The following is a 25,407-nucleotide window of genomic DNA, read 5'->3' as shown; positions in this document are numbered from 1 at the left end:
CAACCCGACCACATTCTCATGAAGCTTTCTTTTGGTTCTTTTGCGACAAAGTCACAAGCATAGCCACCTCAGCTCACGATCCTGTTTGTCCGAATAATAAGCACGTGTGGAGGTGGTTGAATGCTGGGTATGGAAGATGGCCGGTGCAAATGTTACCCCATCACAAGCTCTGGCGTCCGATCTCATATCCGATTGCAAAAGTCTTCGTACCTCCGTGACAGAAGCTGGGTTGGGTTCGGATGTTGTTGGTGTTGGTGTAAATGCCGGATAAGATGAAGTGAGGTCGGGCGGTGGTCCGTCTCCCCGCCGTCATGGCTGGTGTCGCTCCGCAACGACCCGGCTCATCGCAAGTAGGTAAGTACTTTCCAGCAAACAACGTCTGCGCTGTGCTCATGTCACAAAGGTCGACGTCCAGAGATTATCAAAAGAAGTTTCCAGAGCTAACTAAGTGTACAGAGCAAATTTTCCTAACCATTAACGCCGGAAACATTCCACGCAAACGCAAATTCAGATTCTAACGACAAAGACAACGCAAAGCATCAAAACAAACGCCAAACAATGCTTTTTGTATCCGAACAACACAATCCACCCATATGCACGCTAGCCAGCCGTATCCACAACCTCAGAGAACCACTGCCTCAGCGCCGTGGACAGCACGCCAGGAAGCTCCCTCACATCGCGCACGACGACGAACCAGCGGAAGGGGAAAGTGTCCATGTACCTCCGCTTGAGCAGCTTCCCGTCTTCGAACCTGACATCCAACAGATCCATGACGCTGCCCTTCTTCTCAGGCGCAGCAGGCGCAGCAGCGCCCGAGCTCGCGCTCGGCGCCTGGGCCGCCGCATCCACGATGACGAAAACAATCATGATGCGCTCCTCCTGCGCCTGCCGGACAAGCCGGGCGATCGTGTCGTGGTCGTTCGTGATGCCGTCAGAGATGATGACCGCCAGCTGCCAGAGGTCCGCGCCCGCGCCGGTGGCGCGCATGCGCGCGTCGCGGAAGAGCTCGATGCTGCGGTTCACGAGCGCCTTGACGTCCGTCTTTTCCTGCTGGAAGCCGAACTGGCGGAACACGTCGACGCCGGCTTCGGACGTGAAGGGCGCGTCGAAGGGGTGCGCGACGCGCACGTCGGCGCCGAAGCGTACGATTGTGATCTCGCCGGCTTCGAGCATGGCCAGCGCTTTGGAGACTAGTGCCAGCGTCTCGAAGGCGAGACCGGACGCGCTTTCTGCCATACTCTTGCTGTCGTCGAGGGCGAGCATGATTTGGTAGGCGCGTTTGGATGGGAGCGACCGGCGCAGCCAGATCTTGTCGCGCTTGTACTGCGAGGCGATGTAGGGAATGATAGCCTTCATGTTGAGTCGCTTACCAGTGCGGTGACCGCCGCGCATCTTGGTGGCAAGGGTGGGCGCGAGGATCAGGCGGAGGTGCTCGGTCAGACCTTGGGAGAGTGTGCGCGTGCCAGATTCGTGATGTTGCCAGAGAGTGCGAGCCTCCTCCACCGAGCGCGGGTACTGCTCAGAGTCGAGGTGGGCTTCGGAGAGTTGTCTGTCCACTTCTCCGAGGTCGGAGTCTTCGTCAGCTGTCTCGGGCTGCTCCATGTCGTCAGCTTGCTGGGTCGAGCGATCGGCGGCAGGCTCGCCCATGAAAGCATTAGGTTGCCCGCTCGGTTGTTCTTGTTCTTGCTGCTCTTGCTCTGGTGCACCCTCTTTCTGCGTCGGTTCCGCATCCTCCATCTGAACGTCGTCGGTCTGTTCAGGTCCTTGCTCAACCTCTGGAGGAAGATTCTCCGGCAGCTCAGCTTGATCATTAACGGGAAGGGCATTCTCTTTGTCCAAGGCGCGGGCTTGGTCTTCCTCAGCGGCGCCCAACGCTTGAGCGTCCGCTTCAGCTTCCTCGTCCGGAAGGTGCTCGAAGTCAGCATCAGCCATGTCAACATCCTTGTCTTGCGGCTTGGCTTCCCTCTCTTCCTTCGAAGCATTCTGGATCTGGCGCTGTTGGTTGTACCAGTTCTCGAGAACATCGCCAAGCTTCTTGAATGGCTGAGCTTCAGCTGAATCTTGCATGTCGTCGTCCCTTCCCACTGCATCCTGCTGTGAGGCCTGGCCACGTTCGCCCTTCTCTGCAGACTCCTTTTGTTGATCCTGTGCTTCACCTTCGGCGCCTTCGTCACGCTGCGCGCCGGATGACTGGTCCTTGCTGTCTTGTTGATCCTCATGTGCGTCGAGGCCAAGACCAGTCTCAGCAGCATCGTCATTGTCGGCCTTTTCGTTTTCCTTGTCGTCGGTGCCGCGCATTTGATCCTCGGGCTGTTCCTCCTGTTGCTCCTCCTGTGCTTCAGGTTCCACGGCCTGATCCTCCTTCTCCTGCTCGTCAATATCTGGAACTTCTTCCGCCTCCTTCTCAAGGTCCGGCGGGCCTTCTTCTGGAGGTGCGTCGCCGTCCTCCTCGCCTCCCTCCGGAGCTTCGCCTTCTTCCTCCATCTTATCGTCCATATCGTCCAGCTCGTCCATCATGTCCGATTCATCGTCTCCCAGTGACTTCTGATCGTCATCAAGGTTGAGCTCGTCGGGCAGGTCGAGTGTTTCGCCCTCTTGCATGTTCTGGTCCATGCCTTCCATCTCCTCAGCGCCTACGCGCTCTTCCTCCTCGGCGCCAGCTTCTGGCTCAAAATCATCATCTTCTTGCTGCTCCGCCTCCTTCTTCTCCTTTTGCTCGCCTTCCTGACCAGCACTTTGCTCCTGCTCGTCCTTCTTTCCTTGGCCTTCGTCACCCTCCCGGTCTTTCTCCGCGTCGTCACCGCCATCATCCCACATTTTCTCGTCCACCGTCGAGGGGCCAAGGTCATCAACGTCGCCAGCTTCCTCATCCATATCGTCATCCTCGCCCTCCTTGTCAGACTCGCCGCCTTCCTCATCTTCTTTCTCTGGCGCGTCTTGCATATCACCCTCCATCTCCTCATTGCCCATGTCAATAGCATCCTTCTCCTCTTCAAGTTCTTCCCGATCTTCCCTCGTGTCGGCTTCTTGCGCGAGATCATTCAGGTCTTCATCATCTCCAATGTCCTTGCTGATATCTTCAGCGCCCTCGCCTTCACCAAGACCAGTGCCTCCTTCCAGCTGATCCTGCTTGCCCTTTTCATCGTCAGATTTTTCCTGGGGCGTACAGAAACCGCGGTTTCCGACTATAATGAACGTCTTGGAAAGGCGGAAGAGCATCTTGCTTAGGGATTCGTGGAGTTGGCCAAAACGAATGACGGCGTCTTGGTGAGCAAGCTTGTACTCTTCGATGATGGGTAGAAGCGCCGAGAACATGGCGCTTGATGCGCGCAGGGCATTCGTATCATGCAGATGTTGCAGCTGGTTTAGCACGCTGCGGAGTGAAACGGTGATGTGCGGCACGTGAAGTGCCTTGCAGCTTGTTGATAATGCTCCGCTCTCGGAAACAAGCCAGGAAGGCTCTTCCACAGACTTTGGCAATGTCTCATGTGCCTTCTCGATATCCTGGACAGAGCCGAGAATGGAATCGAGTACCTCAAAGATAGACTGGCTGACCTTCTGGAGAGATGTGTTTTCAGAGAGGCCGTTGCCAATTGCGCCAGAGAAATCAACACTGTCGAGCCAGCCGGAAATCTGTCTCAGAACGCATTTGAGCAAAGGATGCGACTGTTCCCATTGGTTAATCGTAGATTTCAGCTCTTCAACGCCGGCGCTGATGCGATGTGTCACCGCCTCATGCGCAGTTGAAGATAGACCCTTCGGCATGTCAGGTAATTGCAACATCTCTTGCGTCAGTCCGTCCCACTGTGCAGCCTTGGCATGAAGGCCTTCAACGACCTCGCCGACCGCGAGTTTTCCAAGTTGAGCCTGCGCGTTTACGATCTGCGCGCCAACCCGGAGGATCGGTGCACCGCAGGCAAGCCAGCTCGGTGCGTAGGCATGCTTCTCAGAAACGACAGCTGTGCTTTCGCTTGACCCATCATCGCCAGTCTTCCACAGAGCCTGGACCTGCTTGACAGTCTTGTCTAGAACGTCCAACTCTTCGAGAGACTTAGAGATGGTTTCGCGCTGTTTGAGAGCTGTGTACAGCATGCTCTCGAAGTTTCCAAGACAGCGCGCCACTTCTGCGCGGGCGAGGTCGCCGTTGTGCTCTCGTGAAATCTCTCGAACTTGATCCATGAGGTTGAATGTTCTGTGCAGGTAACCCTCGGCGGCGCGTGCCTCGGCTCCACTAGCTTGAGCTGGCAAGGTCGGCATGCGAGATAGTATTTTGGCCAAAGAGTCCTGCTTATCCAGGACGTCGCCACCGACGTGAGCTCGGAAGCCCATTTCGCGAAGGTCCTTGAGCGTGTCATTGAAGAGCTTGCGCTTCTGGGATTTGAGGTGCTTGACCATAGGGGTGTTCTCTTCGGTCAAAGTCGCTGGCGTAGCCTTCTGTAGTTGAGCGATTGACGTCTGCAGGTTCTCAAGGAATTCTTGAATGTAGGAGACAGCGTTGGGTTCGTTACGCGGCTTGGACATTCTGTGCATGAGTTTGACGGTGGCTTGAACGTCCTTGAAACGTGATGGGCGCGAATCCCAGCTGGGTACGTCTTTTACGCAGCACTCCAGAGCGGAAAAATCGACAGTAGCATCAGTGAGCTTCGACTGAACATGGGTGGCAGTAAGCGCGGTAGCAGTTCCTTCTGGCAGGTCCTGCTTGAGGACAGCATCAACAGACTGGTTGAGTAGGTTTCGGAACTTTCGGACAAGCTTGAACAGCTTCCTGTGAGAAGTCTTTGCACTTTGCCTAAGTGCGTCGATGTTGCGATCCCTCCAGCTGGCGAGTTTGAGGACATTCTTCATATCCTTCTCTAGAGCCACACGTCCCTTGGCAATCGTGTCGCGCACAGGCTGCTCGAAGCGGGCAAAGTAGTGGACAAAGTTGCCAAGCGCGATGCGAATAGGCCTGACAGCAGGGGCATCGACTTCGCGGACGAGAAGATGCTCGCGGAATTGCTCAAGCAGCCGCAGGCGTTGAGCGTATTGGCCGGCCGGGGTCGAGAGCAAGAAACTTTGCAGAGTAACCAACAGTTCCCTCGAGTGGTCATCCATCGCCGTACCGTGCATCTCAAGCGATTCAGCAGCAGCGACAATGTTCTCATACGCCACGAACCACCAGCTCTTGGCATCTTCCGTAGCTTTCTCAGCTTCAATATCGAACAGACGTGCCCAAGTCGTGAGTTCAAGCTGCCTCCAGCTGATGAGCAGGTTGGTGATATTATCGTAGAGAGTGGCGGCGCTGTATTCCTTGCTCGCGACCTGCTGCCACTCGTAAATGGAAGCGTGCAACTTCTCGCCCTTAGTCAGAAATTTGGCCACAGGTTCGACATGGCGGAAAGCTAGGAGCTCGTCACAGATCATAATCACATCGCTGAGAGTTGCGTGCTCAGGCCAGACAGCTCTGATTTGCCTGAAACGCTTCTGGATCCGATGGACGAGCGTCATCAACTTCCTGGCCTCGCTGATATTGGCGTCCGTATAGAAGTTGTAGTTCCGTGGAGATGGCTTTTCTTGAGTGAGATGCTCGCTTTGCTCGTGCAACGCAAGGAAAACGGCAGGCAAAGTAGCCTGGAGGTTGTCTTTACCGTTTGCGCCCAGCTGTTTGGCATTGCCCTCACCGATAATCTTGATCGATTGATCAAGAAGCGCCTTTGCCTTATCGGTAGAGCCCGATTTAGCGATGAAGATCTCGGCATGGCATGCGGCCAGCTTACGAGCCAGCTCTTGCGGCGTCTCTTCGTTTTTGTCTTTGCCGGCTTCTTCGGTTTGCTGTTCGTAATCTGGGAACATGCCTTGCAACTCTTCTTCATTGGCTTCCTCTTCTTCTTCCTGGCCACCACGGTAACGGTAGAGCCCTGATTGCTCAGCAGCCTTCTCCTGATCAGCCTGCAGACGATCCTTCCATTGCTGATAAAAGCCGAAGAAGATTTCATTGATAGCCTCACGCTCATTCATGGTTGGGAGGCGTGTTGGTTCGAAACTCAACTTCATCGCAATGGAGCCCAGAGCATGCCAGCGAAGGTCAATATCACCCTTGTTGTGCACCAACGCATCGGCTTTACGGAAGTTCGTTCCAGGCGCCGAGTTTAATAATGGAGTTTGACTGGAGACGTACGCAAAAACGTCCGTCGAAGGAGAGGCATTCTCGTCTTCTTTGACAGCCAAAATCATGGCAATCTTCAAACATTGCAAGAAAGCCACCACGGGACCAGTTATGTCGTCATACGAACGATAGCCTTCGGAGAGTCGCTTGATGATCTGAGCAATGTTCAACTCCAGCGTTGGATCCCGCAAGATATCGCGTTGACCAGCGTCCGTCGCCTGTACAAGATCGCCAAGGATCCGCAGGAGGTTGTTGAATTCTCCGGACAATTGTGAGAGCTCGGACACAGGCGGACGGGCAATGGCAGGGACCTGTGGTTCATTGCCCATGGCATCAATGTCCCGTTCAACAAGGCGAGTCCGCAGGTTGTTAAGCTGGCCGGTAAAAGATTGCTCGAAATGGCGAAGTGCTGCTAAACTGGCGTTAAGACCTGCCTGCTTGGTGCTGAAGAGGCTTCTTTCGACCAATGGCCCGAGGGCCGGATCGAACGGACGGTCAGGTACGTATAGCCACAAGCAAGCAACGGCCAATGCCATCCATCCCTGGGAGGCTAGTGTTTGCGTAGCAGACTGCGGAAGATAGCTGAAACTGTCCCGAAGCAAATTCAAAGCAGCCCGGAAGTAATGGTTATCCGGTACGTCATTCCGAAGGACGGGTGAAGTCAACGTTCCTGGCTCAGTAAGCTGCTCATGTGCGGCAAGAACATCCATCAATATGATTTCGTGGAGCTGTTGGAGGTGCTTGGCCTGATCCAGCTGAAGGTTTTCAGCGCCGGCAACTAAAGACTGTCCGAGAACATCAATCTCAGATTTGAGAAGGTCCATCTGCGAGAGGGCAACATTGTTTAAGCCAGCAATGTCCTTGAGCAAAGAGACATGGTACCCTTCTTGGATAGCGATAGGGCCCGCGGCGTTGCTTCCACCAAGATACAACGATATCCTAGTGATCAAGAAATCCCTAACAGCCTGGGGCTCGACGGAGGACGTTCTCGTAGGCCTCTGAGCTAACAGCGCTAGTTCTGGTGACTGTAAGGATTTCTCAGAGCTCTTCGCTCCATTAAAGTTGGTCCGCGCAATGTCAGAGTACTGGCAAAGACCCTCAAACGAGTTCCCAAAGTATGGCGAAATCGGTGAACGGCCTTCTGGAATACTCTCTTCCAACCCAGCAATAGCAGTCTCCAGGTCATTGATGAGACTCTCCGCGTCGACGCCTTTGCTTGACACCAAATCAATAGCGTTAGCCAAGGCAAGGCGCACTCGGACCAACTCGCTGAGTGGTATGTCTACAAGCCAGACGCATGCATCGAAACGATCGGCGAGGGCTTCCAATTTGAGCAGTCCGATAAGCCCTTCGTACGTTGGTGGGGTCTGAGGCTTGAAACGCTGCCAAATGTCTTTCATACCCAAACCAGTGGTTAACTGACTGTCGATCTTGAGCGATTCCATTGAACCTTGCAGGCCCTTGTAAAGCGTCTCAGAAGCCTCAGTTGAGAACTCAAAAGACGCGAAAATTTGGTTGCCAAAGGTGAGATAGACTTGGAACACCGCCTCATCGACAGTTTGGGAGTCGACCAGAGCAAACATATCGTTCCAGAATTGACGTATGGGCTGGGTTGAAGTGATAGCGGCCTGTAAAGATGCCTGTTAGCTTCTAAATATCAACCAGCTCAAGTGAAACATACCTGGTCAATGACGTTCGCTTCCATAACATTATGCGCCCAGCCTGCCAGCGTCTCGAAGACGTTCGTAAGGAAAGGTCCAACCTTGGCCATAGAGTCCTTGTTCGTCTTTGATGCCGCCTTCGAAGGGACCAGCGAGCGGCCTAGTCTTGTGCGGTCTCTGACCTTGACACTGCTAGCCAGGTCTTGAGCATGCTGAAGAGAGTTTCTCATCTTTGAAAGCTCAAGGCAAAGGTCGAACAGCGCAGCAAGCCAGTATGCGTCGGCGGTGGAGCGATCATTGTATAGCACAAGAGCGGAGTTGTTCAAAGGATGTATTGGCTACATACACAGAATACCAATCAGCATGTCTAGTCCTAGTTAATACAGGAGAAGCGAGGCCACTGACCTGCGCATTGATGTAAGCTCCACTGCCTCCCATTTGCTCAACCGGTCCGGTCAGAGAGGAGCCCAATTTTGACGTCCAGCTTGCCTGTATTTCTGAGAAGGCAGCCATATGCGTTTGCAGAGCACTCTGTACATCGGCATTTGGTACGTCCAGGAGACCCATGGATACCTGCTGGAAATAGCGACTGAGTCGGGCCGAGTCGCTCAGAGATAAGTGATCCATCGAAGTAGAAACCAGTGTGTCAAATGAAACAGCTGCAGCATCGTGGCTGAAGTTCTCTAGGTACCGGAATCTATACATAGCAGATTCCAGGGAGAATGCATCCAGATGGTCATTGCGTGTAATATCGTCTTCAGGTGTGGGCAACAAGAATAGCTCTACAGCTCTGTTTCTCATAGCCCTGGATAGCTCACCGTGTCGAGGGTCCATAGTCATGAAAATCCGGAAGTTGGGGTGCGGTCTAACAATCTTCGCCTCACCGTCATTAGTCGAGTGCTCATTGACGCTCAGGTAGCCGTTGGGCTCCAACAGAGAATTCAGCCTGTCCAAGACAGACGAGCTGCAAAGGTTAGCATTGTCGAGTACAAGCCACTTTCCTTGCTCTAGAGCTTGCACAAGAAGACCATCAACCCATTGGAATTGGGCCTTGTCAACAGTGGCCGACTCTCTCTGAACGGCCTCAAGCTCGTTGAGAAGCTCCACCAATTCGGCACGGTGGTCCCGGTTTTGGATCTGTGTCAGTAGACTCTTGATACCTTCAAAACTGATTAAAGATAGATCTGCAGATGAAAGGCAGACGAGCTCAAGGTAAAGGGAAGAAAGCTCCGGCATGTTCTGAGCTTGGGTTTGGATGACAGAAGAACGAGAAAAGAGACTGAGTTTTTCAAGGAAACGAAGAACCTGCCGTGACGGATCGACTTGCTCATAACCTCCAACAAGGTCCATGGCATCAATGTCCGCGTTCATGGACGTTGTGACAAGCTCAGCACCAACAACAGCAGCAAGTTGCCGGATCATGCTAGTCTTTCCTGAGGCCGGCGGACCGACCAAGATAACAGGCCAGTTTAGCTGTACGCTAATCATCAAGGATTCCATGACCGGAAGTTGCGATTTACGGAAGCTGTGGTTAGACGAAACATGCTGGAAAACCAGATCGCGTGATACCAGTCCTAAGCCAATCTGCAGATGGTCACTGCCAAGGTTGTGGTAGAAGCTTCGTTGGCGAACCGGTGACTTGAGCACTTGGTTGAACAGAGCAAGTGCGTAACTTCTGTCGTTTTCTGTCCGGAAGCGCTGCGTGATGATTGTATCAAGGAAGTCCCGAACAGTACCGGTAGGAAGCAGGCCTTTTTGGGTTGTAAGAAGCTGCAACCACCGTAGAGTATCACGCAGGTTGAACTCCCATGGGCTACCAAGAAGACCGAACCTGCGGCCTGTCGTCTGAGCTTCCAGTTCAGAGATGAAAGCAATGAGCGTTTCAACGTCTTGATCAGTCGTGTTGGGGAATTGCTGCTTGCAGATGAGGACAAGGTCCTCAGACCTGAAAACATCCGCATATACCACGGTGAAACGGTTGACAAAGGACGCTGGAAGACCCTTGCGTCCACCACCCTGGTGATGCGGGTTCTGGGCAGCAAAGACTCGGAAACCAGGATGTTGGTGGAAAGTCTGATCAAGCTCAGACACATAAACTTCTCCTCTGTGATCCAAACAGGCATTGAGACCTTCCAGAACGGATTGCGAAGCCAGGTTCATTTCATCCAAGAGGACCCATTCTCCGTTCTTCATAGCTTTGAGGAAGGGAGCGTCTCTCCACGCGAAAGTACCAGCTTGAGCACCCTCAACTGGAACGTCGGAACCGAAAAGATCCATCAAATCAGTCTGTTCAGACAAATTGATGCGGGTCAAAGGTATGCCAACCGCCTTGGCTATGGCTGTGACCAGCGATGTTTTTCCTACACCTGGGTTGCCCTCAAGCAAGATGGGCTTAGAGAGTTGCAATGCGCGCAGGATTCTCATAGCGTTCGACTTGGTGGTTGGAGCGCCCATTGAGAACATAGGATCAGCAACAGAGTGACTGAGACGAGGTACTGAGAAGGAACCAATGCCGAGCATTGAGTCCGAAGTACTGATTTCAGCCGGCTCAAAGTATATCGCTGTCGCATCGGCTCCAAGAAGTTCACTGAGCTGCTGAAGGCACATCGCCCGCTCGCGATCCAGGTTTTCTGGAGATATCGCAAGCAACGCAGCGGGGTTAGCACCCAGCGTGTCAATGAAGACCATAGCAGCGCCATGGACAACTCCGAAAACAGGGTCGCTAACGCCGCAGCGATTGATGAAGTGCACCCAACCAAGAGTGTCACGGATGGAGATGGACGACGCTGCCGAAGTGTTGTACTTCTCGTTGAACCACTGCGAAAACTTGACCAAGGTATCGGCGTACTGGACTGCCGAAGGGAGGAGCTTGGCCTTGACAATCTGGGTAATATCCTCAAGGTCTGAAAGAGCTGGAACCCAGATCTCGGTGAAACGGTTTCTCAAAGCCGGCGACAACTCCTTTTTACCGTAATCACCGCCAGGGTTCATGGTAGCAAGGAACTGGAAGCCCTCCGAAGCCGTAATATCAGAGTCCATTGGTCCCTTTTCAGCAAGCAGCAGCGTTCGTGAAGATTCCAAGACACTGTTTAACCGCTCCAGCACCGAATCGTCAGCGAGAGAGATCTCGTCTAGGAGGAAATATTGGCCGCCCTTCATGGCATTGACAAGGCTTCCATCCGCCCATTCAAAGAGTGATGCAAGCTTGATTCGCTGCGAGTGAACAAGCAGGCGCTTTTCTTCAGGGATCGCATCTGGCTGAGCCTTGATCAATCCATCATACTGCAGTAATAGTTCCTCCAGTTTCGACCCAGCAAGGGTTTGGCTGGCATCAGCAAGAATAGTGCTGACATCCTGCAAAAGCTGTTCCTCGAGGAAAGCCCTGTTTCGAATTGGCCTTTGAGCACCGATAAGATCGCCAGTCTCGGTATTTTGATGAGCGTTGACGACGAAAAGCTGTTTGTCGAAAGCATCGGCAAGCATTTGACAGACGGTAGTTTTTCCACATCCAGTTTCACCGACAAGCAAGACCGGCTCGTTGTAACGGAGCGAGTTCGCAACGAGGACGTACAGTCTCCGCATCGCTCTTGTCCAAACAACGCTGCCAGAGTCAGAGGCAACATTTTGTTGGTACAGCTGGATTTCCGAGGATCTGTCCGCGGAATAAAGAACGTCCTCATCAATCTTCGTTTGCTTGATGACCTTCTCAATGATCTGCTTGACAGCGAGCCTCTCTTCAGCCTTCCTGACACGCTCAGCTAACAGCATATATCCATGTTCGGCGAGCTGCTGCGCTGTTTCAGGCCCTCGCATTGCCCAACGGAACAAGTCACGCAAGGTTGCAAAGCTTTTTTGCTCGAAAAGGCGGTTGGACTGCCGAAGCGCCGATAATTCCTTGTACACGTTGACGATGTGTTCGCACCACGATCGTGGTAACTGAGTCCGGCGTTCCAGGATGTATTTCAGTTCGTTGACAGGAATGTCATCGAAATGAAGCTCGAGGAATCTGTTGCGGAAAGCCCTAGATAGAGCCTTACGACCTCCGTACAGACCAGCAGGATTCTGGGTGGCGAAAAGCATAAAGTCTTCATGAGGGCGAACGACTTCCTGAGTCTCCGGTATCAGCAGTTCTCTGTTGTCGTCCAACAAGCGATTGAGAGCTTCTAGGACGTCTGTGGGTGCCAGGTTGAGCTCATCCAGAACGATCCAGTGACCTTCGCGGAGCGCCTTGACAAGGATACCTTCTTGAAACTGCAGCTTTCCATCATTTCCAGAAACGTAGGTCCCGAGGTACTCTTGCAAATCAGTGTGTTCGTGGTTGTTGATACGAACAAACTTATTGCCAGATCGCTTCGCAAGATACTCGATCATACTGGTTTTACCGGCTGACGTTGGACCTTGAATCAGGACTGGAAAGCGACGAGTAGATGCTGCGCGAATGAGGTTTGTCAAGTTGCGCCAGACAAAGTTGGTGATAATGTAATGTTCCTCTTCTGACGACTCGAATCTGCCTTGTCGAAGCCATTGAGGATCCTTGTGCGCATTTTTCAGCCAGTCCTCAAACTTTGCGTCTTCAGTTGTGGTCTTGTTGCCCTTGTTCCGGAGATCATGTGACTTCTTGCCGTCGTCGCGTCTAATCTGGACATATTCCCTGTCCTTATCCACAGGTTTGCGGAGAGGTGAACGAAGCTCTGGCCGAAGGAACTTGATAGTAGCGGCAGTCACGAGATCCTCAGAAGACTTGTCTAGGAAAGTGAGGAAGCTCATGCAGAAACCTTCGTACAGGGCGCGGCGGAGAGAATGAAGAGGCGCTGTGTCCTGCGCATAGGTGAGAGTTCTGGTTAAAGTACGGAGCGAAAAGTGAGGCTTCTGATTGACACCGTCCACAAGCCTGTTTTCTGCATTTAGTTTCTGGATCTCCAGATACAGATTCGCCACATCTGCAGAGATCTTCGTGTCCGTATGCAAGAACTGGTCGAGATAAGTTTCGACAACACTTTGCAAACTCTTGAAATCCCGGTCAGGACTCTCGACATAAAGCTCTGTGAAGCGAGAGCGAATGCCAGTAGGCAGATCCTTCTTACCAACGTCAGTGGCAGGGTTCATTGCCGCAAAGACACGGAAGTTAGGGTGAGCCTCAATTCGCTCAACGTTGCCGGTTTCCGTCAACAGAATCGAAGGGGTTTCGCCAGAGCCGCCAGTGAGCAGGTCGGCCAGGGCTTCCAATGTGTCTGGCGCAGCCAAGTTGATCTCGTCGAGAAGGACCCAGTCACCGTTCCGGACGGCTTTGACAATGTTACCTTCAACAAATTTGAAAGCGAATGCATTAGACTTGTTGGCAATCTGCGATTCCAAAAGCTTTAGGTCGTTGGCAAAGCTGTCCCACTCGGCTTGTGAGAAGGTAGCTGGCAGTTTCGGCTGCTTCTCAACCTTGCGTTTTTTCTTTTTGGGTTGTTCGGTGTCGGCGATGGGTGTGACCGCAGGAGCTAGAGCGTCAGCAGCCTTAGCCGCATCTGCAACCATCCTGAGAGCCTGCTGCCAGAACTTGCAAACTGTCTTCCATCGGCCCTTTGCCATATGCTCGCCGAGCTGTTGAAGAAAGAGGCGGTTTTTATCGTGAGAGAAGGTTGACAAGAACAATTCATCAAAACGATCCTTCATTGGCACCATCAGACTGCGCACGTTGATAGGCTTGAAACCACCAAGCAAATCACCGCTTTCGCTCTGTTGCGACAGATTGAAGACTTCCATCTTCCGGCCAAGCTCACTTGCAAGGTGTTGGATAGCCGTCGTTTTTCCAGTACCTGTCTCACCGACCAGCAATAGCGGTTCGCTGTGGTTGACCGAAACTGCAATCCTCTCCAACAGACGACGTGTGTGCTCGTTTGCCGCAAAGGGCCTCCTGTCCCTACGCCTCTTACGTTGACCCCGTTTCAGCATGGCACGGCCTATGACAACCTCCCCGGACACGTCGGTTCCAGTAGACTTGTAGGGAATTACGCGCTGCTGCAATAGGTGATCACGTTTCTGAGGATCCACGTGCAGTTCTTGCGCAATGCACGCCACTATAGCATCGCGGGCCGGGCCCAGTTCCAAACTTCCTGCAAGACAGTCGACGGCTTCGAGAAACATGTCATCCAGATTGCGAGGGGTAATTCGGCTGCACCACTTAAAGAGGTCCCGCGAAGTAACGGGGCGGAAAAGGCCAGATTTAATCGCGACGAAAGACCTATCCCTCGACAGTGTGTGCAGACTCACATACACAGCCATAATCTGTGGGACCAGTGCATCGGGAATGTTCGGAAAGGCCGCAGATATAATCTGTCCAAGCTCGGCTTCTGGAGGCATGTGGACAGGGATTCGATTCCAAAATCGAGCGCCAATCATGCTTCCACCAGGAGTGATTTGCTCACCACGAAGATTCAGCGTGGTGCGCAAAGTGGCAATGATCTTGAATCCGCGGGCAGCACGCACAACTTCGCCTCTGCTGGGTATCAAAAGCTCCCCGGATTCAATAAGCGGTAGCAGAGTGCTTATAACCTCGTTTGGCGCGCGGTCCAAATCCTCGATGAGAACCCAGCGGCCTTCCCTCACGGCGGTCGTGAGAACACCTGGCCGCCAACTGAAAGTTCCTGGCGTCGTTCCAGTCGTATACATGCCGATAAGAAGTTTAGCATCGCTCTGTTCGTTCAAGTGAAGAGTAACCATGGAGTCAAGCTTGTTGAGTTCCCGGGCAAGGTGCCTAATGATCAACGTCTTGCCCGATCCCGCAAGACCAGTGAGAACAAGAGGCTGTGGGTTGATCAGTTCTCTCGCCACGGCAGTTAGATTCCGAACAGCCATGCTAGTTGGAACCAGCTTAATGCCTTCGTCCACAGGAGGCGCAGAAGCGCTCGAGCGAGGCAACAAAACTCCGTATATTTCAGCGGTATGAGGGCTAAGGTCGTCGCGAGTGATGACCCGGCTGGTGGAAGTGGGGACGTAAGATTCCCGTTCCACACGCGCCTGCCTCAAGTTCTTGGTGACATCCTTATAACGTTTCTCTTCCCAAAGACTAAGAAACCGGTAGTCGATAGCCTTGCCTTCCCAATCTCCAAGTATAGCCTCTTCTCCCAGGTATTTGGAGACCATGTCCTCCAGCGCCGCATCTGCCGCGTGCAGGTATAGACATAATGTTCGTATGGCGAGATATCGTACAGGCCTGCTCGAATGCGCAAGCAACGGTTGAAGTAAAAGAGGCTGGAGAGTCTTCCCAAAGGTCTCATTGTCGCAGACTAGCAGACGGAAGAGGCCAAGGAGAAGCTGAACTAGGCGGTGTTCAGTCGAAGGTTCACTCGTAGCGGGATCATATTTCAGAGCAGCCGAGAGAACTTCGCCGCCCTGCGAGAGCAGAGCTTCAGCATGGTCGGAGAGATGCGGCGCAAAAGAGAGGATGCGCGCGTATGCGGGAAGGACTTCAATTAGAGGGTATGAAGCGGACCATATGGCGCGGACTTCGGCGAAAAGAGGTTCGAAAAGCGTAAAAAGATAGTCGGTAAAGCGCGGGTTCAGTGATAGCTGGGCCAAGTCGGCGAGGAAGTCGACATTGGAGCTTTGGCGGAGGAGAGCGCGCAGCTCCTCAGGTAGTTCGTCCTGGCGCGCTTGAAGGGCAGAGATACCCCAGCCGCACTCCATCTTGGTACTCGAAATTGGAGTTGTGGCGAGGCGATTGCAAGCCTTGACGGCCTCTGGTTTCCCAAGATTTTTTGAGCAGCGAGTCGCGCGGTGCCAAGCCGCCAAACCCGATCGGTGCAACTCGAGATTTTGTAGTCGATGTCCGAACTACGTGCAGCACACGGGACTCCAGTCAAGCCTTCTCTCCTCCACAACCGCATCGCCCCGCCTTACGCCGTCATCATGTCTCTCGCCTGTCAGTCCGCGCTGCGCTCCTGCGCCCGCGCCGCCAGGAGCTCCCCCGTCCGCGCCTCCGCCTCTCAGCTCTCCCGCAGCACCTCCGCCCGGAGATGGCAGTCCACCGACGCCGCCGCTGCGCCCACCAACCCCAAGATCGCCGGCATCGTTGACCAGATTAGCCAATTGACCCTGCTCGAGACTGCCGACCTCGTTTCCACGTTAAAAGTAAACACCGGAACCCATTGCCTCCACTTTCTAACCCGCCACTAACCGCCGCGCCTGCAGACTCGCCTGAACATTCCCGATATGCCAATGGGTGGCTTCGCTGCCGCTCCTGCCGCTGCCCCCGCCGCTGCCCCTGTTGAGGAGGAGGAGGCCGCCCCCGCTGCGCAGGAGAAGACGCTGTTCAACCTGAAGCTCCAAAGCTTCGACGCCGGCGCCAAGCCCAAGATCATCAAGGAGATTAAGAGCATGCTGGGCTTGTCGCTGGTGGACAGCAAGAAGTTCGTCGAGAGCGCACCCAAGCAGATGAAGGAGGCCGTGCCCAAGGACGAGTGCGAGAAGATCATCGAGACCATGAAGGGTCTGGGTGCCGTTGTGGTCATGGAGTAGAGTATAACAGGCGCGATGGGCTGTAGAAATTCAAAACGTCTCTAGAGCATAACGGGACTACGGAGGTTATGCCGTATGTGGATGGAATGGGAAACAAGGCATACTCGCGGTGTTTTGGCTGTATTTGTATAGGAATTGTGTCTTGAAGTGTACAAATACGCTTGGTATGATTGGTGCATATTTGGAAGACGATCTTCGACTACGCTAGGTTGAAGATATAATTCCTCTACGCCAGCCACTATTACGCAAGTAGATATGGTAGCCAAACGCAACCTGCAGGTGTCTGATGCCCAAACGCCGATGCCAGACCCCATTTTCCGCACAACGCCATAGAATGATGAGCGTCTTCTACGAGACGCTATGTGTCGAATTCGATCGCTTGGTTCCTCTCTTCTTTATCCTCCTCGGCACCTATGTAGTCATCATCCCCGATATCACTACTTTCCTCCCATAACTTTTCAAACTCGCCGTCTCCATCGTGATCCACCGCCCAAATGACTTCTCTTAGTCTCTTATGCCTCTCGCGGTCCTCTTCAATGCGCTGTTCGATTTGGCGCTTGTCTAGCCGTATCGCGCCGTTCGCGCGCGGTGTATGCCGTCCGCTTCCGGGGGCGCCGTTGGTGGGTGATGACAGAGCAGGGTGTGCGCCACCGATATCGCGCTCTTTGAGGCATTCCTCAAGTTCCTGGACAGTTTGTGGAAGAAGCACCTGCTTCTGCTGGAGGCCGTTGAGCACCTAGATCCCGTCAGCGAATCAACGATCCAACTTCAGAACATCCGCAGACCTACCCTCCGGACAACCTTCACATTCGCTGCCCCCGAGCCGTCACTGGGCGCTACCGCATCTACCACGCGAAGGATATCCCGCTCCATCATGCGCACGAACTCGAGGTGGTTTTCCCGTTGTGCCATGTCGCAAAGGTGTTCGATGAAGTACATTATATTCGCGCGGTTATTCATGTTATTCTGTGTACGTGTTAGCTCTTGCACCGTCAGAATTCGGAGACGCTCACCCTCTCCAGCTGCTCGAGGATGCACGAGTGCAAGTCCTCGTCCATTTCCCGGTATTTGAGAGCATAGTTGGCGGCTTTCTGCGCAGAGTTGACGGACGCGTTGAGGTGCTGCAGTTGGCTTGTAAAGCGCATGCGCACCTCAAATGGATCAGCCATGGTGGGCGGGAGCTGGGCGGGAGCTTCGCGGGAGCTTCGAAGTGTTGACGTGCGGTTGGCTGTGCGCAAGCTCCCGGGCACCGATGATGATTCGCGCGACAGGGCCTTGCGCCTTGCAAACCTCCGCGGCGGCTTTCGTCGGCCCCGCGTTGCATGACTCGACATCAAGCAGAGCGCTTTCGGCCGCGCTCGAAGACCTTCATCTTTTCCCCTCATCACCAATCTACGTAACTCAACACTCAAACTTCTTTCATCCAAAATGGCTGACACTACTGCGAACGAGGGTCTGACATTGACTGTCCTAGGCTGCGGTATGCTCTACAAATTCACCTAATTCTTTGCATCTTCCCGCTCGCTGACCCCCACCAGGCACCATGGGCAACGCCATCCTGGGCGGTATCATGGCCGCCTTGAACGACAAGAACGGCCCCTCCGACGACAACGAAGAGCTTCCCCCCAAACTTCCCGCCAAGTTCATCGCCTGCGACGCCTGGGAGGGCGCACCAAAGGCCATCGAGGCCGCATTGGGCAAATACAACCAGCCGCTCGAGACGTACGTCAACGACAACCTGACCGGCGCGCAAAAGTCCGACGTCATCCTGCTGGCCTGCAAGCCGCACATGTTCGGCGAGATTCTGGGCCAGAAGGGCATGCGCGAGGCGCTCGCGGGCAAGCTCATTATGTCTATTCTGGCCGGTGTCAGTGTTGAGCAGATTGAGCAGGCCATCTACCCCGATGGCAAGCCCGAGAACGCATGCCGTGTTGTCCGCGTCATGCCTAACACGGCTTCGCTCGTCCGCCAGTCCATGACTGTCATCTCCCAGCCCACTCCCCCACTTTCCAGGGACCAGATGCTGCTCGTCACGTGGATCTTCAACCGCATTGGCAAGGTTGTCCACCTGCCGCCTCACCTCATGGACGCATCTACTGCTCTTTGTGGCTCTGGTCCCGCTTTCGTGGCTCTCATTCTCGAGGCTCTGGCTGACGGTGCCCTTGCCATGGGCATTCCGCGGAAGGAGGCCCAGCTCATGGCTGCTCAGATGATGAGGGGTACCACCGGTCTGGTTCTGGAGGAGAACAAGCACCCTGCTATCCTGAGAGACCAAGTGTCTACTCCTGGCGGTTGTACCATTGGCGGTCTTCTGGCCCTGGAGGATGGTGCTGTCAGGAGCCACGTGAGCCGCGCTATCAGAGAGGCGACCGTCGTTGCCAGTCAACTTGGCCAAGGCGTCAAGAATGTCAACGGCACCAGGCCCAAGTTCGGTTAGGCGATATAGCAAGCCGTGGGGTTCTGCAATGGAGATTATTGTGGATGGTGATGCTACGAGAAGACCGCACGCTTTGCGATGTCCCATTATATCAGAAGTATAAGAGCGGGCATAATGGTCGGAATGGTACGTCCAAAAAGCACGTACTTTAGTTTTTAAAATCAACGCGAATGCTATCGAGGCACTCAGTGTCTTTTCAGACCCATCTTGGCCAGGATATGGTTCATAGAAACAGTGAAAACAATGACAACCGACCATCATATCAATCACGTTCGAGTCGACGCTTATCTCTGTGACTAAATAGAGCCTTCGTCCGTGGAATACCCGTGGAAGGACTGGTAAAACTCCGGTAAACCCGCGCGTTGCCTTCCATATATCTTTACAGACTTACGAAATAGAACTTGGACCTCAAGATCTCAATTTATCTTAATACCGGTAAATTTTGCATGACTGGGCCATAGTTGTCAAGCTGACCATGTAGTTTCGAAAACAATATTACCCAACATTGGCAGTTTCCAGACATTTTTATACCGATTCAAGCGCCAGCCATCACTGACGCACTACGGCAGCACCATCCTATCAACACACGGTTCGAAGAGCACTATAGTGGGAGTGGAAACAACAGAACTTCCAGGGGAAAGACCTCAAGTAAGTCCTAACCTAATGCGGGGGATAACTTTACTGTTCGGCACCCCACTCCGCGCTAAGATCTCGTGGTATAGTCATAATCGACCTTACTAGAGTCTATCCAACCCTTTTAAATGACTGACTGTTTCGTGCCGTTTTAGGCGGAGTCGGGGACAGTCGGCGTAACAGGAGCGTTGGACTGGAGTTCCTGCCTCCTACCCACCCCACACCCCACCGACCCGGACACCCCCACCCTTAATCCAACCCGCCACCCGATCGTCCACCCACCCCGCCACACATCACGTCCTCGCTGCAATTAGCCGCGTGTGCCGCGCCGCCCGTGCTCCTCGTCTCGCGCCCCAGATCCCGCGATACTGCTCCCTGAGGGGACGAGGCTCGCGCTCGCAGGTCGCGGCGATCGGTCCCACGCCTCGCATGCCGTGTGCCTTGCCGTGGCAAGTCGGCCTCTGGAGTGGCGAGCGGGGTGAGTGAAGCCGCGGTTATGTGTGTACGTACATACATATATGTACCCCGCGTGGAGAGGCTAGAGTATGGTGAGCGTTTGCGGCTTTATTACTGCCACTAGTCTTTCGATTCTCGACCGCGATTGCGACCTTGCCTGCACGAACGAGACAATGGGTCGGATACGGCTGCTTTTGCTGCTGCTGTTTAGCACGCATGTACGCGGTGGTTTTGTTGACGGACTGTCGCCGCACGCGCGGGACCTGTTCGAGCAGTCCATGGCGTGGATGGATGCGCTGTATGACCCGGCCGCGGGATACATGTTTGACTTCGCGCAGCGGGTACAAACGGGTTTACAGCATGATACTCGGGCCTCGGCCTGGCATGCCGTGGGGCTGCTGGCGAGGAACAATGGCAGCGATGTCGAGAAGGCGGAGAAGGTTATTCGGAATGTTGTCGGCGCGCAATTCAGGGACCCTAGGGATCAGTGGTAGGTTGTGTGTCGACGGCGCCTTTGGGCAAGTTTTGGAAGAGCTGTTGCGATGCTGACCACTGCCCTGCGTCTAGGTACGGCACCTACAAGAAATCTCCCGAGGAACCCACCGTCGGCAGCGCGACGTACGCTCCGGAGATTTACTCGAGCTGGGATCCGAACTGGCGCGGCTTCGTTGGCACCGCCTTCATCCAATGCCTCGAGGACTTTCCGCACTTGCTGACGTCCGATGTGACGGCGCTGATGCTCGAGTCGCTGCGCAACGCCACTATTGGCGACGGCTACCGCGTCGGCGGCGTCGACGGCGATAACCTCTATCCCGCGTACAGCAACCCGTCACTGATGCGCGCGTTCGTGAGTGGGTGGACTGGACGGCGATTGGGCCTCGCGAACTTTACACAAGCCGGTGATGCCAATGCCAAAGAGCTCGTGGAGCTTTTCGATCGCGCGGGCACCCTGGCGGAGTTTAACAGTGGGACGTATGCCGGCGTCTCGCTGCATGCGCTCGCACTGTGGGCACGCTATATGCCGTCAGACTCGGTGATGGGCAAGAATGGAGCGCGCATGCTATCCCGCACCTGGACCTCACTGGCCGAGCTTTACCATGCTGGGTTGAAGAACTCAGCGGGGCCCTGGGATCGCACATATGGTTACGATATGAATCGGTACCTCAGCATACTGGGGCTACATATATGGTCCCTGGTGGGCCGCGAGGCGTCACCTATTGCCGAGGAGCCGTATGCCATGAGCCATAGCTCAGACTTTGCATTTGCTCCGTTGATTGCTGTCATGGCGGTGTTCCACAATAGCAGCGTCGTACCAGAGGGCGTAATTCAGCGCTTGAAGGAGTTTCCGGGCGAGCATACGGTGCGAACGAGCGCGTTCAGTCCACCTTATGACACTTATCCACGTAATATCTCGGCGTGGCTGAGTGATAGCATCACCATTGGCGCAGAGACATTTAATGAGACGGAGGTCGGCGGCCCTAGTTTGAGCTCTGACAGCTTCAGCCCTGCCGTTGTGCAATGGGATGCCGGGGATGCAAACGGTGTCGGTTGGCTCAAGGTACGCCAGTGACAGCATCTTCACACCTTCTCTTCATTGCTGACGATCGTTCAAGTGGTACGCCACTGAACCCTCTCTGATCGCCAAAGTCTCGCCCGGCATCTTGAACCTCACATACCCTTACGGCAATCACTCCTCGATCTTCACTTTTTTCGTCTCAACATTTGTAGACAGGGTGGACGTAACTTCTTGGGACGATGTGCAAGCTGGAGGTCTCGCGGTCAACGTTTCAGGCAACGCGAACCTGACGTACGAGGTCAGCTTTAATGGCCAGTTTGGCGGAGCAGGTGAAACCATCAAGTGGGTTTTCTTTTTCCGAGTAGCACAGTGAGAAATGTTAACAGCATGACAGTGACTTTGTATTCTGGAACTTCACCTATGTCATGCCAGAGGAATTTGAGGGGAACCCGAATCTTGTTTTAGAGGTAGAGGTCATCTAGACACAATATTATGTGCCCTAGTGATTGAGGAAAAGACTTTCTGTAGGGATGGCAACGATGGATTGTGATGTTTGGTCAGAAAAGGCAACCGACAGGCATGGGGACACGGGAGATGGAACCTTTTTTGGTGAGGGGCCGACTCGCCGACGTTCCAACATCAAAGTCCCCATGAGGGCCCGGAGGCAATTCCGCCGATGAAGTTCCGGAGTCAACATCACACTTCAACGTTGGCGACCTCGTCTCAGCCCATCTCTTGTCATCCTCATCTTGTCTCACCCCAATCCTGTCATTATGGTGACCTCCCATCTGATTGATGTTCGTACGCCCGAAGAGTTTGCCACCGGCTTCCTCGGTGGCGCCGTCAACATCGAGTACCAGAGCATTCATCAGCTGGCCCAACGTCCCGGAGTGAGCAAGAGCGACGACATCACCCTCTACTGCCGCTCTGGGCGACGCTCTGCCATTGCGATGGACACTTTGAAGTCAATGGGCTTTGAGCGGGTGCGGGATATCGGCAGTCTGGAGGAAGCGCGCGAGACGATTAGTCGAGAGAGCGCTCCGCAGTCCACGACAAACGCGGCGGGACCGACCATCACCTCAGAGAAGGCCTCCAAGGAAACACTTGAGAGCTCCACTAAAGCGCTGCTGGACGGCCTCAAAGCGCTAGAGTAGCTTCGGCCCCAGTCCCTGCTGCTATCGATTTCGGCTCGCCATCGGATTCGGAATCTACTCCTACCATTTGTGCATTCAGGGGCTGACGATGCTGAAACCCGTTCTGCATAAAGTCCGAATAGGGAAGTCGTTGATGCTTATGAGGGATTTGTCCGCAGTTTTTGCTGGTGGGAAGCTGCAGATCTGCCTGCCGTCATCACCGGGGACCCATTGGTTACCTTGAAGAAGAAGACACCGACAAGGACTCCTGCGAAAGCATCACATCGAGAGCGTGGCCTCATGTCAGCTCACCGGTCAGCAACTCCACAGACATGCAGAAAGGACTCCCGTTTCCCCGACGTATATTAGCGAGTGGCGACAGCACAACGTAGTACCGCCATGGTGCCAGGCCCTCAATATTCCCATAGCTTCATGCATACTCAATGCTTGAAGATGCGGAATGCATCCAAGCCACTCTTTACACCCGACCTTCCCTTCGACCGGTGTTACAATATCGATGCATCCTGTAGGCATGATACCCAACGTCAATACTGCTTCGGCCCCTCCTTTCAGCCGATAATATTCTAGGATCCAAGATGGCATACGGATTATACCTTGGGAAAAAGCACTTACCTGTTTGATCGTCGTTCTCTTTACGCAGTGCCTGCAATCTACTTGCATTTGCCAACTCGCCGATTTGCCGTTCTGCAGCGTCCCCTCATGACCAGATCAGTTGCCATGTCCTCCATTTTGCGTCACACCCGCGCGTTTGTGACAAGCGGCCGCGTAAGTCCTTACATCTTTGGCATGGATGTTTCTTCTTTTCGGGGGGTTAAACTTCTTGTAACACGCTCTTGATCCACACTTTTCTGCGCCGGCTTCCCCAACTAGTAATCCCGGCGTTTGCAATTGCACTTTTTTCCTTTCTCAAAGCTTTCCGAGCGATTGCGGCTCCAACCGCGGCTGTCGCGTGTAACCTCCGCCAGCCGTCTTCATGCGCTCGATGATGATATCCACGGTTATCGGTGCGCGCAGCTCTTCCACTGGCATAACTGACGCTTGTCACGTACTACAAGCTTCTGTCCATGTGTCTGGCCTCGACTCGTCATCATCGGCTCGATTCGGCGTGGGTTGCTGGCGCTGTCAATTTTTTCGCGGAAAAGTTTGACCAGGCGTCGTCGGACTGGTGTGCGTGCAGCGGGAGACGGCAGATTCAGCAGGCAGAGGCTCCAACCGACTCAAGTTATAGCTAGGCCAGCGCGGGCAGCCGAAAAAGCCACGGATCCATTGGCCAGTCTCTGTTCCAATTCCGGGCTTGTGCAACTCGAAACCAACTGATTACTATTCAGCACCTGCAGCCTCATCGGCCCCCCTACAGCAAAGCACCCTTGCTGTGGCACCGCCGTTTTTCCCACACCAACACGCTCCACCAACGTTTCGACCGAGTTCCTGCATCCTCCAGGCGCCGTGGCGTCCAGGATCCAGGTCCGCCGCTCGTCCCGGACCCAAGGTTCGCCAGGCTGCAAAAAATCCCAGTTCCTGGCGAGCACGGCGGGGCCGGCGAGGAGCATCAGCACATGGCATGGCGGCCCACGGGCCCCGGTCAATCTTCATGCACGCCGCTGAGCGTGGCACGTCCCACGGCGTTTCTGCTCACCGTGGCGCGCTGGCTTTGCTGCTGCTGCTGCTGCTGCTGCACGAGGGCCTCATCGGCCTCGCGCTAGTCAACCTTGTTTTGACGGTCCGCCGATGCCGTATGTACGCATTGCTCTAGACGACTGCCCCCGACTGTGCCCTCGCGCACTATAAAACCCTGCAGCAAAACTCTAAGTCAGGCCACGGCGAGCTCAAGCTGGATGGCCTTGCAGAAGCGTCGGCCGCGAATAAGCACACGCCTGGCACGACGGGGGTCCGGGCAGCCAGGGCGAAGAATCCGGCCAAGGGTCATGCTTGCTGAAGACTGTGTATACACACGGTAGGCATGTGCTTTGGCTTTTTCCAATGCACTAGTTCCTTCTTCGAGACTGGGCTACTCTACATACGGCCCGCGTAATGAAGCGCCCTCTGCACGCCTTGCCCCCACATCGTCGCCCTCGTCGTATATGCGCCTCGCGCCTCCCTGAGACCTTCCCGCAAGCCGCAAAAAGCAGCAAGGAGCAAGGAGCAAGGAGCAAGCAGCAAGCAACAACAACCCTCCCCCCCCCCCCCCCCCCCCCCCCCCCCCCCCCCCCCGCATAAGCCGCAAATCGCAATCCTCAGGGGCCACGCCACCGCCTCCAACGCCACTCACTGCTACATACTACCTACACGCACGCGGCCACTGCGGCCTCGAAGCCGCCTCCCCGCCCCCAGCCCCCTTGGCTCTGGCTGCCGCCGTGTATGTAGTATGTAGTATGTATGTATGTAGATAGCACGATGCGCTGCGGGTCGGCGACTTTTCTTTTTCTTTTTTGTTTCTTTTTCGTTTCGTTTCTTTTCTCATATTTTCTCGTCCCCTGAGTTGAGCTTTTCCGCCCCTCCTCAACCTTGCACCTTGCACTGGAGAAGCGGTATGGGTGCCCGCTGTGCAGAATGTATGTACGTTGGTGCATGTGCGTGCGTGGAAATGCGAATGTATGTATGTAGTTTTTCATAACGCCATATGGCTTTTTCGTCTGCCTTTCTTTCTTCTTTTCGCGGATGAGCGCTGCTGCTGCTTCGTGCTGAAAGTATGTAGCACACGCACTCTCCTTCCCTCACTCTCGCTCCGCACCCCCACCCACCGCCAACAACAACAACCAAACACAAACACACTACCTCCCCCGTCCCCTCCCTCCTCCCCTCCCACCCCTCCCCCTTCCTCGCCCCCTCCCCCCTCCTCCCCCGCGCCTCCTCCCCCCCCCCCCCCCCCCCCCGTCCCCTCCCTCCTCCCCTCCCACCCC

General features: G+C 54.5%; 7 protein-coding genes across 7 annotated transcripts; 5 read left to right on the top strand and 2 right to left on the bottom strand.

Moving 5' to 3' along the window:
- Positions 1–434: 434 nt before the first annotated feature.
- K452DRAFT_316995 (uncharacterized protein) lies at positions 435–15,503 on the bottom strand. The gene is made up of 3 exons (XM_033544021.1): positions 8,212–15,503; positions 7,827–8,144; positions 435–7,773 (listed from the first exon to the last, which is right to left on the bottom strand). Exons 1-3 carry the CDS (start codon positions 15,478–15,480, stop codon positions 601–603), a joined length of 14,760 nt encoding a protein of 4,919 aa, XP_033400017.1. The 5' UTR covers positions 15,481–15,503; the 3' UTR covers positions 435–600.
- A 199-nt stretch (positions 15,504–15,702) lies between these two features.
- K452DRAFT_223877 (uncharacterized protein) lies at positions 15,703–16,311 on the top strand (the record flags this gene model as incomplete). The annotated part of the gene is made up of 2 exons (XM_033536655.1): positions 15,703–15,924; positions 15,985–16,311. The coding sequence occupies 2 exons, from the start codon at positions 15,703–15,705 to the stop codon at positions 16,309–16,311; spliced, it is 549 nt and encodes a 182-aa protein (XP_033400016.1).
- Positions 16,312–16,669: 358 nt separating this feature from the next.
- On the bottom strand, positions 16,670–17,480 carry K452DRAFT_296501 (uncharacterized protein; the record flags this gene model as incomplete). The annotated part of the gene is made up of 3 exons (XM_033541919.1): positions 16,670–17,047; positions 17,101–17,277; positions 17,325–17,480. The coding sequence occupies 3 exons, from the start codon at positions 17,478–17,480 to the stop codon at positions 16,670–16,672; spliced, it is 711 nt and encodes a 236-aa protein (XP_033400015.1).
- A 259-nt stretch (positions 17,481–17,739) lies between these two features.
- On the top strand, positions 17,740–18,703 carry K452DRAFT_211173 (uncharacterized protein; the record flags this gene model as incomplete). Its single annotated transcript, XM_033536179.1, has 2 exons — positions 17,740–17,791; positions 17,850–18,703. Coding segments are annotated over 2 exons (906 nt in total), but the record flags the coding sequence as incomplete, so codon positions are not given.
- Positions 18,704–19,707: 1,004 nt separating this feature from the next.
- On the top strand, positions 19,708–20,452 carry K452DRAFT_156624 (uncharacterized protein). Its single transcript, XM_033535604.1, has one exon. It carries the CDS (start codon positions 19,927–19,929, stop codon positions 20,329–20,331), a length of 405 nt encoding a protein of 134 aa, XP_033400013.1. The 5' UTR covers positions 19,708–19,926; the 3' UTR covers positions 20,332–20,452.
- Positions 20,453–20,662: 210 nt separating this feature from the next.
- On the top strand, positions 20,663–21,879 carry K452DRAFT_285547 (uncharacterized protein). Its single transcript, XM_033540132.1, has 2 exons — positions 20,663–21,395; positions 21,451–21,879. Exons 1-2 carry the CDS (start codon positions 20,673–20,675, stop codon positions 21,724–21,726), a joined length of 999 nt encoding a protein of 332 aa, XP_033400012.1. The 5' UTR covers positions 20,663–20,672; the 3' UTR covers positions 21,727–21,879.
- A 247-nt stretch (positions 21,880–22,126) lies between these two features.
- Positions 22,127–22,507, top strand: K452DRAFT_296498 (uncharacterized protein; the record flags this gene model as incomplete). Its single annotated transcript, XM_033541918.1, has 1 exon — positions 22,127–22,507. One exon carries the CDS (start codon positions 22,127–22,129, stop codon positions 22,505–22,507), a length of 381 nt encoding a protein of 126 aa, XP_033400011.1.
- Positions 22,508–25,407: the final 2,900 nt, after the last annotated feature.

This window comes from Aplosporella prunicola (genome assembly GCF_010093885.1).
Source record: "Aplosporella prunicola CBS 121167 unplaced genomic scaffold K452scaffold_7, whole genome shotgun sequence".
Lineage (NCBI taxonomy): Eukaryota > Fungi > Ascomycota > Dothideomycetes > Botryosphaeriales > Aplosporellaceae > Aplosporella > Aplosporella prunicola.
This window is presented reverse-complemented; position numbering and strand designations above follow the sequence as displayed.